Consider the following 12,559-nt stretch of genomic DNA (forward strand, 5'->3'; position numbering starts at 1 on the left):
GATGGGTAAAATATATAGAAACAAAATCTTGAGACCGCTAACTTAAAATAATCCAAATATGTAATGATCTAAACACGCATTCTTGAATTTTGAAAAGCTGCGATTTGTCCTAGATTATCTGATCACCCCATTTTCAGAAAGTTGTTTGTACGGCTGAAAGCAGAACGAATCCGAACATTGCGTTGCATTCAGTTGTAACTGAGAAGAGCAAAAAAATCTGCATCGCTCGTAAATCTGACATTTTCCTAAATCATACTTTGAGTTTTAAATCGATTCACGAAAAATTAAGAAATCATGATGTTATTTTGGAATAATAGTCATGATAGGGGTTAATAATTGCTCTGGCCTAATTAATCCCCACACTGATTTCATTCATTGTTTGCGGAAGCTTGGCTTGAGACTGAGAACTGGTCCCGTGGGACTTCTTTCAAACTGATAAAAAAGAAAGAATATAAAAAACCTTTCGTATCAAGCTTCAGAGAACGGTATTTTTCTTGTGGGAGGTTAAGTGTTTTCATAACTTTCCTCAAATCTTTCGTGGAAACACATTTCCATACATACGGAATTTATAATTTTTTTCGTTCCTCCGAGATTGCATAATGCTGTTGCAATATATGGAGAACTGACGTCAATAACATGCTACCCCCTCTAGGCGGATATAAATTTCCTATCACGCACTTTACCCGGCCTCTTTATTCCTGAACAATCAGTGAAGCTAAGGTACGTAAGCGAGTTGGTTACTTTTACTTTGCTTTATCCACTTCAATCTTCATCGTAGTTGTTCCATCGGTTCATACTTTTGAAGTGGATGTGTCCCTTAGGTCTTGTCCAATTTATATGAAAACGTAGGAAGTACGAGGCATTAGGTTTAGCGAGATAAAAGTTTTCTTCCTCCATGTGAAAAGCGGCCATTTCATTTCCTTTCAGGGCGTCGCATTTTTTTGCGTTTGTTGTTCTGTAAGACCTTTCCAGGAAAAGATTAGTTACAAAAAAAAGATAACATTTTTTTGGGGAAAGATTTGCAAATCTCAGCTATGAACAATTGGATCGTAGAAAGGTAATTTGAAAGCCACACGATGTAAAGGCAGTCGACATGTTCGCAAGCACGTGACAAAGGAAACAAGGCGAATTCAGGGCTTTAAAAGATGTTTTAGGGCCTAAGTCTGCCATTTATTCACTGGAAAAGTGTTAACGTACACTATGAAGCCTAGTTTTAACATTAATTATCGTTGTTTTCTGGGTTATCGATAGTAACATCTCGTGGAGAAGAAGAATATATCACAGCGCAGAGAATGGGGAAGGAAAAGGTTCACGTCAACATTGTCGTTATCGGCCACGTAGATTCTGGCAAATCAACAACCACCGGCCACTTAATCTACAAATGCGGTGGAGTCGACAAGCGAACAATCGAGAAATTTGAGAAGGAAGCCGCCGAGGTAAGTTAACGTTCAGCAGAGTGCACATTGCTTCTTTTCGCTGCATTAAATGATGCATTGATGGGCAGACAAATTTGATTGCATTTGGGAAGAGTTTTCCAGTTCGTAATGGAATAAATGCCAGAAAATCATTAGTCAAGTAAATTAGCAAAGGTAATTGGACAGAGCAAGGGAAAGAGCTTTCCATCAAGGTATCACCAAACCAGCTCTTTTTGTTTTTTTGCTCAGATGGGGAAGGGTTCTTTTAAGTATGCATGGGTCCTGGACAAGCTGAAGGCTGAGCGTGAACGAGGAATCACAATCGACATTGCTCTCTGGAAATTTGAAACTGAGAAGTTCTATGTGACTGTTATTGATGCCCCTGGTCATCGTGACTTCATCAAGAACATGATTACTGGAACATCACAGGTAGGTCGTTGAACTCTTGTTACAGCTTGTGTATAAAATAAATTTGAGCCAATGTTGATGGACATTTCAGTTATCTATTAAGTTAAGGATAGCTGCAAATGCTTGGAGTTGACCAAGGTTGGCCAGAAACAACTGGATACATGATACAGCCAGGAAGCACTCAATCCACCAAAAGCTTTCCTCTTTGTGTTAGATTAAATCCATTATTATGTACAATATATATACAGCTCATATGGACTTAACCCTTTGGCGTCCAAACCGGCCAGACTTAAATACTGTTTAACGCCAGACGATTTTACTTGTCAATGGGGAACCCCTGGGAGTCAATAGGTTAATCACTCACTCAAAAACTGTCCCCATTAAAGAAATGCTCAACCTTAAGCAAATTAGAAGGATGTGAACCTTCCTAAGATTGAAGTTCATGCTCTAATATTCAAGTGTTTAAGCTGCTGACTTCCAGAAATGAGAATTTTACATTGTAAGGCCGACTTTCTGTCAGAATTGAGGAAAAACACGGTGGCACATACCCTTCAGATCGAATTAATAAAGGAGGTTGTCAGCTATTTGCATCTGACTGATGTCTATATTTAATCCATTTGCACCTTAAGTGCCTCTAATTGACAAGTAAAATAGACTGGTGTTAGACAGATAAGTTTCATTGTAAGGTGGGAAGGGTTAGAGAAGACATACAATAAAAGTCCATGTATGGGCTGCCCCCATAAATAAGCCACACCCCCAATTTGGAAGCTCGAATTTTGAAGAAAAATTCAGACAAAATTTTAAGTTTCAATGAAGTTCCATTGGTAAGCAAATAAGGACAAACAAGTACAGTTTCAAAACACTGACACAGTGGTTGTTATGAGCTTTAATTGATAGCAATGGTTGACCATTAGGCCTTAGAAAACTCCAACCTTCGGTGTTTCCTTAAGTGCAAGTGCAGCTTATACATGGACTTTTACAGTAGTTTTTGAGCAGATCTAGATTAACTCATCCACACCAGGGCTCAAAATTGCGACCAATACAGTCGCATTTGCAACTAAATTTCTCGTTGCGACTAAAATATCTGGAGAAGTCGCAAATTTGCAACTTGTTGTCACCTTCGCTCTTTCGAAACAGAAGGGTTAGCAGTTGCCACTTTGGTGCTACTTTCGCTAAAATAAATAAAGGACAAAATTATTGTTTCTTGCTGTGAATTTTCTCTGAAGTTAGCTTTGATGTTACGCGCACAGCTCCATTCCTTCGATCATTCGCCATTTTCAGCAGTTTCTTTACGCACGAGTATTGCAGGCTCATATTTTCTTGCTAAAGGGCTGACAACACAATGCAGAGTGGCAATTTTGCGACTAAAATTTGCAAAATTGCGACTAAATTTTCGTATCTTGTCACAAATTGAGACTAAATTTTTTTGTTAATTTTAAGTCCTGAACACCTAAAGTACCCCCAAGTGACAAGTAAAATCATCTGGTATTAGGCTGAGCAGGGTCCGGAATTAAATTATATGGACACCAGCTGGCGACTTGATAAAGATCTTCGGTCACCAAAAATTTTTGCCTGAAAAATGCATTTTTTGGGCATTTTTATGGATACCAGAAAACAATGACCATGTGAACTTGACACTTTTGTCTTTAATCCATTCACACCTCAAATGCCTGAGGATGCTGCTGCCCCCCCCCCCCCCCCCCTCCCATTCACAAGTAAATAGTCAGGCATTAGACAGAGTAAAATCAAAGTGTCACTCTCAGGGGTCAATGGGTTAATGAAAGTGGACCTTTTAGAGAGGAAATGTATCCAACCTCAAATGCAAATATAGAAATCCATCTGCCCCTTAGTTTAAAAATTTTGGCCACCAAAACAAGAGTCTCATTTTGTCGCGCACAAGCCACTGTGTTATTACCGTGCTATATTCCATGCACCAGTTCTTTGAACCTCTTTACTGAGTGGTTGTTTTTTCGTCCTTAATGTGTATTTTAAGAGAAACTGCAAAGAACGTGGTGGCTTGCAACGTTATTTGACAGGAAAACCCATTTCATAAAAAGTTAGACACCTGTTGGCAAATGGCTCTGAACTTTATTGTCAAATGTTTCTCTGGACGTAAAAGTTAACAATAGCAATGCAAAAGCAGTGCAATAGTAGGTCGTCCACTGGTCAACAGTTCTCAATTTTTTAGTTGCATTGGGGACTAGGAAGGTGCAATTTTGGACCCTGTAGAGTGAAAGTGTCACTTGAAGGTGGAAGGGGTTAAACTTTGTTCCGGTCCCATAAAATTGATGGGAACTTCGAACTAATCTCACTTTTACTCTAGTTTCAGGGTTGGACATTAGCACTTGCCCCCTCGCCCAGACGAGTCTCCAAAGTGTCTGGCGAGTGCAAATCATCAATCACTCGCCCGTTTGGCGAGTACAATTTTCGTCGCCGAGAAATTATTTAAATTGCAAAATGAACACTGCTTTTTGCATGCCATTTTGCCAAGAAAATCCCTAAACATAAACTACCATTTCTATTTTACAAAGTTTTATATTCCGAACTGTCTAATAAACTGGTGCTAAAAGGCAACATTGGGCTTCGTAAATGCAGATTATATGAAATATGGCTTCCTGGTCAGTGATAGTGCTGGGATCTGGGATCTTAAAAGCTGGTCAGCTGTCCTCTTCAAATGTAAATTAATTTGTCAAAATACGTGTGCTTTATAAAATGGTGGAATGAATCAGTTGGGAAGTAAAGGATTAAACAGATATTGTGACAGTAAAGATGGTTTTTGACTAACTTTTTTGTTAATTACCAGGCTGACTGTGCAGTTTTAATCGTGGCTGCTGGAACCGGAGAATTTGAAGCTGGTATTTCCAAGAATGGACAAACTCGTGAGCATGCCTTGTTGGCTTACACTCTTGGTGTTAAGCAGCTCATTGTTGGTGTTAACAAAATGGATGCAACAGAACCACCCTTCAGTCAAAAGCGTTTTGAAGAAATCCAGAAGGAGGTTTCTGGATATGTGAAGAAAGTTGGATACAATCCTAAAAGTGTTGCTTTTGTTCCCATCTCTGGTTGGCATGGGGACAACATGATCGAAAAATCTGGCAAAGTATGTGTCTAAAATGGATAAGTAGTACAAAGCCTTCTATTTTCCTTTTCTGATAGATAGAAGTTTGATGAATGCAACCAAAAAATTTATATTTCACTTAACCCGATGTTATTCTGGTAAATTAAACACTGCTAAATGTTCTTTCAAGAAAGGTGAAATGATAAATGAGCATCAAAATTAACCACAAGGCTTTCTCAATTTATAGATGGGTTGGTTTGGTGGATGGAAGATTGAGCGGAAGGACAGTAAGGCTTCTGGAGATACCCTACTTAATGCCCTGGACAGCATTCTTCCCCCAGAAAGACCAACCAAAAGTCCTCTCCGTTTGCCCTTGCAGGATGTCTACAAAATTGGAGGTGAGACTTCTGTTGCTTTATTTATCTTGGACACTTTATTGGATTTTCTTACCATTGCATTTTCTTGATAGTTGCCCTTGGAGGGTTTCAATTTTTTATGGTGTGAATATGCCATGATCACTCTAGATAAAAAAACTTTCATTCTTGGTATGAAACCCACCTGAAAGCCACAAAATAACGGTGAAATCGGCTATTTTCTTGGTGACTTTAACCCATGGACTAATTCGCGTGCGCTGTTGTGTGTGTACAAGATATTCGGTATTATTCAAGTTCCAAATTTCATGAAATCCAGCGGCATTTATTTTGTTTTAGATAATCGTAACAAATTAGATATTTTTCTTAGTTTTCATAGGAGATGATCTAAACATTGGTATGCCTGTCAAAAGCTCTTGAATACCCCCTGAGTGCATGGCCCGTTTTCATAAAGTAAGCCGCGCAAAATTAAAGGCCTTCACAGGTATTAACATAATCACGGCATTGATAAGCTCCAGAATTAAACTTAATATCGGTCAACCGAAGAAATTTTTACTGTGAATAACTATAGTAGTTATCGATTAACTTAATTAATTTTGCGGTTTTGTGTATTGCGAAAAGCAGAAAACTTGTAGTGAAATTCTGTTTCAGCAGTGGCGTTTGGTGTATAATTTTTGCGCTTATACCTGCAAGAAAACAAGGCGATTGGCATAAACTTAAAACAATTTTTATCCATTGAGTGATTGGACTCAACTGTAAACTGCACAAGGCATATTTTGAGTTGTGATATATATTTTTTCAAGCGCTTTGTTAGTTAATGATAAACAACTTTCTCGACAGCTTAATGCGCGCTGCTTCGAAAAGTCTACCTCTACATTTTCATTTGTGTTTTCACTTTTTCGAACTATTTTTACATGTGGAAGTTCACTGTTTCTTCTTCCGTTGAACTTAATTCTAAAACTCAATCTCTTGTGTACATTTACTGTGCATATGGTTTATTTTTAGTGCTCATATATCACCGTACTTACCATACTTAAAGCAAAGCGAAGCAAAAGCAAAGCAACCATATTTAACGTTGATAACTCGTAATAGCAATTCAACTGACAAACCTGAGGTCGACGGTGTGCTCATTTTACTCCCCCCTCTCCATCAGTGCTCCGTTTTACGGGTATTCAATAAAGCTACTAAGCTACAAGGAAAGGAAAGAAGTCGAAACAAGGATGCGAGATCCGGGAATCGAACTCAAGACCTCTTGCACCAAGGCCACGCACTAACTGACTGTGCCATCCTTGCTCTTTCACTACACTACTTCATGCCGGATAATCAATTGACCGTCACACGTGGCAACCCCAGATGTCAATGGGTTAACCCATTGAAAAATTTGCGTGCCGTTTGTGTGATGTGTAAGAAACTTGGAAAATTTTCGAGGTTTTGCAGTGGAAAGCGAGTGTTAAAAATAAACCATATGTGCAGTAAATGTACACAAGATACTGAGTTCTAGAATTGAGTTCACCTTGAAGAAGAAACAGTGAACTTCCAGATGATGTAAAAATATTGCTAAAAAGTGATTGAAAACACGTCCTAAGGCTCAACTGAAAATGTTAAGGTAGAATTTTCGAAGCAGCGCGCCTTAAGCAATCAAGAAAGTTTTTGATCGCTAACTAAACAAAGCGCTTGAAAAATATATATTATAACTCAAAATATGCCTTGTGCAATTTACAGTTAAGTCTAACCACTCAATGGATAAAAATTTTTTGAAATTTATTCCAATCGCTTTGTTTTCTTGCAGGTATAAGTGCAAAAATTATGCCCAAACGCCGCTGCCGAAACAAAATTTCACGAGGAGCTTTCTGTTTGTCGAAATACACGTGCACAAAACCGCAAGATTAATTTAGTTAATTGATCACTATCATGTTTCATGAGAGAACAAACAAGGTCAAATTGTGTACAAAAGTGCTCTTTCGAAAACTTTCACTGAAAGATAACTTACAAAACACAAGGAAACCAACAGAGAAAATTGCTGGAGGTATTCTCGCATTTACGGAATATAAACACACGATCGGATTGATTTATTTGTTGAAGACACTGATCTTCCGAGGTATGCCGAAGGTGAAAATTCCTTCGATTACCAATTTATTTTAGGACAAAAAACTTGTTATTTGCAAAAAAACTTTATCGGTTGATCAATATAAAGCTAAATTTGGGAGCAAATCAATGCCCATTATGACGTTAATTGCTACGAAGGCCTTTAATTATGCGCGGCTTACTCCATGAAAAAAGGTAATGCGCTCGGGGGTTTTAACAGTTTTTGACAGGCATACCTACTCGTTTCGTTTACCATTAATTCCCATAGATCATCTCCTATGAAAACTAAGAAAAATATTTCATTCATTATGATTGTCTAAAACGAAATACCGAGCAGTGGCTGCCACGAAATCTGGAACTTGAGTATTATCGAGCTGATCATTCCAGCGAGCTTCTTGTTTATCATCAGTCGCTAGGTTTTCACCGTCTTCTTCGTCACTTTTAAAGCCATCTAAATCGAAATTTGTCTCTAATATCCCCTCCTCTTACAGGAAAACCATAAAAGATCCCTTAGATCCCTAGATCCTCCGAATCCGAAAAAAAAAGCATGAATATCCCCATTGTTCGGTGCGCTATCTGGCGCATCGGCTGTTGTTTTCGTGTAATTTGATCGCGCGATCGAAAGGGCAAAAAGCCAGCCCCTGTGGGGTCTCTTATCAGCTGTCAAAATATGCTCACAACACGGCAAATGATTGGTCAATTATCCTACTAAATCTCCATAACAACAAAAAATTTAGATTTCCTAAGGCAGACTGGGTAGAGGCCTAAGATCAACTCGGATCAAGACGCCATTTTGTACGGCCGGTTTTGGCTGGTTTAGGTATTTCAGGGGTCATCGCGCGCGGCCGGTTACGGCCGGTTTAGGTGTCGATGGGTTAAATCAAGCCACCCTGTTTACGGCTGGATTGGGTAATTCAGGGGCCGTTGCGCACAGCTGGTTACGGCCGGTTTGGATGCCCAAAAAATAGCTAAAATGCTGAGCTAAAAGATGCCAAAAATAATAGCTAATTAAGTAGCTGGACCCCCAAAATTTTGGAGTGGACCCCCAAATCAGAGGTCCATTCTGCATCAGTTTTGTTTTCTTTGTTTTTCCGAAACATTGAATGAACCCAACGCCAGTTGGTGATTCGCTGATAGATAGCCAATTCTGAAAGACTTGAAATAATGCTTGTAGTAAACCTCTGAAGGTGGTGTGACACATTGATGTTAATTTGCGCAAGAAGTTCACTTGCTTCACAGAATGAAATATTTCTCAGAGATATGACCGTTTTTCACAGTGTGAAATGGTTTGTCGGTGAACTGATTATAACCTTTTTTATGGTGTGAAACATTTCATGGTGGCCATGACTTTTTTCACGGCTTGAAAGAGAAATTTCACTCACATTCCAATAAGTTATCATCTTCACAGCCTGAACCGTTAAAATAGCCATGGCGTGAAATTTGGATAAGCCCCCAAATCGCATGAAGGGTCCTATACATGTAAAATATAATAATACAGATATGAATAAAAAAGAAGAGAAATTACATTATGATCGCACAGTACAGGCAAAACGATCCTGAGTTTTCTATTTACAAGAATTTATGTATGCATAGTTTTATCAGGTAAATTTTTCCTCTGTCGCCAAATTTGCAAGGTGGTATGAGGTATCTTGATACACTCTGTAGTAGTTGTTCACTTGTAAACAAAAAAGGGCTTTAAAAGAGCTTGTAAGCAGTGTTTTAAATGGAAAAAGTGATCCTAGAAATATCCTCTTTGTTCAGGTATTGGAACTGTGCCTGTTGGTCGTGTTGAGACCGGAATCTTAAAGCCAGGAATGATTGTTACATTTGCACCCAATAACCTCACCACAGAAGTGAAATCTGTTGAAATGCACCATGAGAGCCTTGCAGAGGCTCTGCCAGGGGACAACGTTGGCTTCAATATAAAGAATGTTTCAGTGAAAGAAATTAAGCGTGGAAATGTTGCTGGTGACAGCAAGAATGATCCTCCAAAGGCGGCTAAAAGTTTCAGTGCTCAGGTAAGATGGCTTTAGGGGAATAAAAAAGGCTGAAAACATAACTTTTTATGGCAGAAAACTGAGCTTGGTTGAAGGTGTTCCCTCCTCTTAACCCACTGCCACAATATTATTTGCATACAGGCTGCATGTTTTAACTGTTAAAATTTTTGGTCTGCTGACAAGTTCCTGTTAGAAGCTCTTAAAACTCACTTGATGACTTGCGATGACGGCTTTCTCAGCTTCTGCACTCAGGTTATGGATCAACCTTCGTCTGCATATTAAAGTTAGCCATTCTGTCCTTCTTTTAAATCCAGGCTAAGACTTGCCTTTTGCTAAAATAGTTGACACCACTAGGGTTAGATTGTCCCAACTAAGGTTAGGTTGTCCCAACTTGATGAGTAAGAAAGAGCAAAGTCTGTTCAAGTCGCACTGGACTCCCAGGGGTCAGTGGGTTAAAATATCCTGCATTGTATTCTAGGTTATCATTCTCAATCACCCTGGTGAAATCCATGCTGGCTATGCTCCTGTAGTGGATTGCCACACAGCCCACATTGCCTGCAAGTTTGCTGAGCTATTGGAGAAGATTGATCGTCGTACGAACAAAAAGACTGAAGATAATCCCAAGTGTGTCAAATCTGGGGATGCAGCGATTGTCAAGATGGAGCCATCTAAACCACTCTGTGTTGAGCCCTTTGCCACTTATGCACCTCTTGGTCGCTTTGCAGTGCGAGACATGAAGCAAACAGTTGCTGTTGGAGTTATCAAAGAAGTTGAAAAGAAAGATGCTTCTGAAGGCAAGGTCACTAAGGCAGCCCAGAAGGCCACTAAAGCAGCAAAGAAATAATGATATCACTTGTTTCAGTTTCAATAAGCTTTCTTTCAAGTGAATAACACTTTTGTATTGAAAAATTGCTTGTCATGTTTTGTTCCCTGGCAAACATGAGGAGCCAGTGTCAGCTGACTGCAGAACAGCTTCTTGTAATTGTAAAGGATAAGTGTGGCAGAAATAAAAGTGATAGAATATTATTCTGAATGATTAGCATGTATTCAACCAGATGCTGCATTGTTTTGTTCATTGGTTGTGAGTGTTGGAAGCATGGTTTTGCCATATGATCTGGCCTGTTTCAACTCTCACTTCAAACAAACCCTCTTCTTATAAGCCTTAACCTCCCCTACTGAACCCACTGGGGCTTTGAATATTTGGTTTTTTAGAAACAGAGCTATTATTCTATAGCTATAGACCTTATTCATAAATGGCGGTCACATTTATAATTTTGTCCACGTGCAAATTAGCCTACCAAGCCTCATTTTAGAGCAAGAATTCTTTTCAATTCACTGTATGGTATCGAGGCTTGGTAGGCAAATTTGCATTTCGACAAAAGAATTATAAATGGGCCGCCATTTATGAATACGGTCTATAGTTGATGGGTTGATTTGATCTCTTCTGTACAGTGTCACCAATTAGTGCCAATATCGCTCTCAAAGGTTATGATGATACATTTTATGGCAGATGAAGTAATGCTGAAAATGTGAGTCACATGCCAACAAGCAACCTAGACTTTCTCAAAGTCCTTTCATTGTTTTTTTTCCCAGCTAAGGGACTGCCGGTTGGGTCAATTTAAAGGACTTTTCCCATCTGTTTGGCGCCAAAGCTTATTTTATTGTCCGCTTACACCTGCAAATCATTTTATAATATTATTTTCAACTTGTTGTGCTATTATCTGTTAATATTGCTCAAATTATCTTCCCTAGCAACCGTTGCCATGGTGACCCCTGGGACGGACCATAGTAATGTAATAACCTCCCAAAAACGTGAACCTTTCCCAAATTTCGATGCCAAGTTCACCTATTTATGAATATTGCTCAATTTTTAACCTCTCTAGCAACCGTTGCCATGGTAACACGTGACATACATCAAAACCATCACAAACTGATAATGTCATAGAGTTGTTATCTCTGCAAATTTCAAAGTGATACCTTGATTGGTTCCAATCCACTCAATACATTTTTCAGCAGCTATTGTTTTGAATAATCCCCTACCCCCCGCCCCACGTAAAGTTACAGTCATGTAAATGTATGCAAGCATAAATTTCCAGGCACTAATGTGACACGGAAAACAAGAAATGGAGGGCATTTTATACCTCATGCGCTCACTGCGCATGAGTAATTAGTGCTTTCAGTTTCTTACGTCGAAGATACAGCTTCTCCCACTCGAGAAGGAGATTGGAGCGCGTATCAAAGGGTAATTACCCTAGCTGCGCGATTTTGTAATTTTTGCAGCTTATCACTTGACTTGCCACTTAAGCAGTCCCAGACAGGACTGCAATAATCAAAAGAGGTAATAGTAAAGCGTTATAAATTTGAAGCGCAGTATTAGCCGAGGTAAAGTGCCGTATTCGTTTTAAGGCTCCTATAGCTGAGGAAACTTTCCTGCATATTTCGTCTACATGATTTGACCAAGGATTCGAGCCAGGATTCGAGACCTACCCTAACCCTAACTAGACTAGAACCAACGCAAATAGACCTAACCTAACCGAGACATTCGAGAATAAATAGCGGAGAAAGCTCATTTTAGCTCCGGATCTTAGCTCCGGATCCTGGCTCGAAGTTTAGGTATCCTCGCCTAGATCCAATTATCATTAACTCGGTCTTGGCCATATTTAAAGGCCGTTTACACGACAGAAAAATTTGGGTCCGGACCCGTCAAAAAGGCAGTACGGACCTATAACGTTTGCAAAGAAATGCTGGAGTTTCTACAGGGCCATAGGCGCCTATTGTCCTGTAGAAACTCCAGTGTTTCTTTACAAAAGTTATGGGTCCGGACCCAACTTTTTCTGTCGTGTAAACGGCCTTTTTAAACTCAACCTGTTTGGCTCTCAGCCAACAGTGAAGGTTACTGAGTTCAGGGGTTAATGCTAGTTTAAGCTCCGTTAAAGTTTTTGCAGTTAAGGTTATATTGGTATTGCCAGCGAACATTCTCGGGGAAGCCTCCCGGAGGCAGTTAGGAAGATCGTTATTTATGTCTGATTTTGAGCCTTTTTTAAAGATCGGTGTCACCCTAGCCAATTTCCATTCAGTTGGATAGATTCCCGTGAGGATTGATTTCGTAAATACGTCTGTTAGTGAGGGTGCAACAATACTAGCTGCCATTTTTAATAACTTACTAGGGATCTTGTCAAGGCCAGTGGCTTTCTTTTCATTTAATTTTTTCAACAGGTCTAGAAC

At 39.4% G+C, this 12,559-nt stretch overlaps 1 protein-coding gene across 1 annotated transcript; it reads left to right on the top strand.

Annotated features, from left to right (window-relative positions):
• The first annotated feature begins 659 nt into the window (after window positions 1-659).
• On the top strand, window positions 660-10,360 carry LOC138004027 (elongation factor 1-alpha). Its single transcript, XM_068850417.1, has 7 exons — window positions 660-720; window positions 1,252-1,436; window positions 1,665-1,844; window positions 4,627-4,923; window positions 5,129-5,279; window positions 9,099-9,355; window positions 9,813-10,360. Exons 2-7 carry the CDS (start codon window positions 1,293-1,295, stop codon window positions 10,176-10,178), a joined length of 1,395 nt encoding a protein of 464 aa, XP_068706518.1. The 5' UTR covers window positions 660-720; window positions 1,252-1,292; the 3' UTR covers window positions 10,179-10,360.
• The last annotated feature ends 2,199 nt before the right edge of the window (window positions 10,361-12,559 follow it).

Source organism: Montipora foliosa, chromosome 5, assembly GCF_036669935.1.
Source record: "Montipora foliosa isolate CH-2021 chromosome 5, ASM3666993v2, whole genome shotgun sequence".
Taxonomy (NCBI): Eukaryota; Metazoa; Cnidaria; class Anthozoa; order Scleractinia; family Acroporidae; genus Montipora; species Montipora foliosa.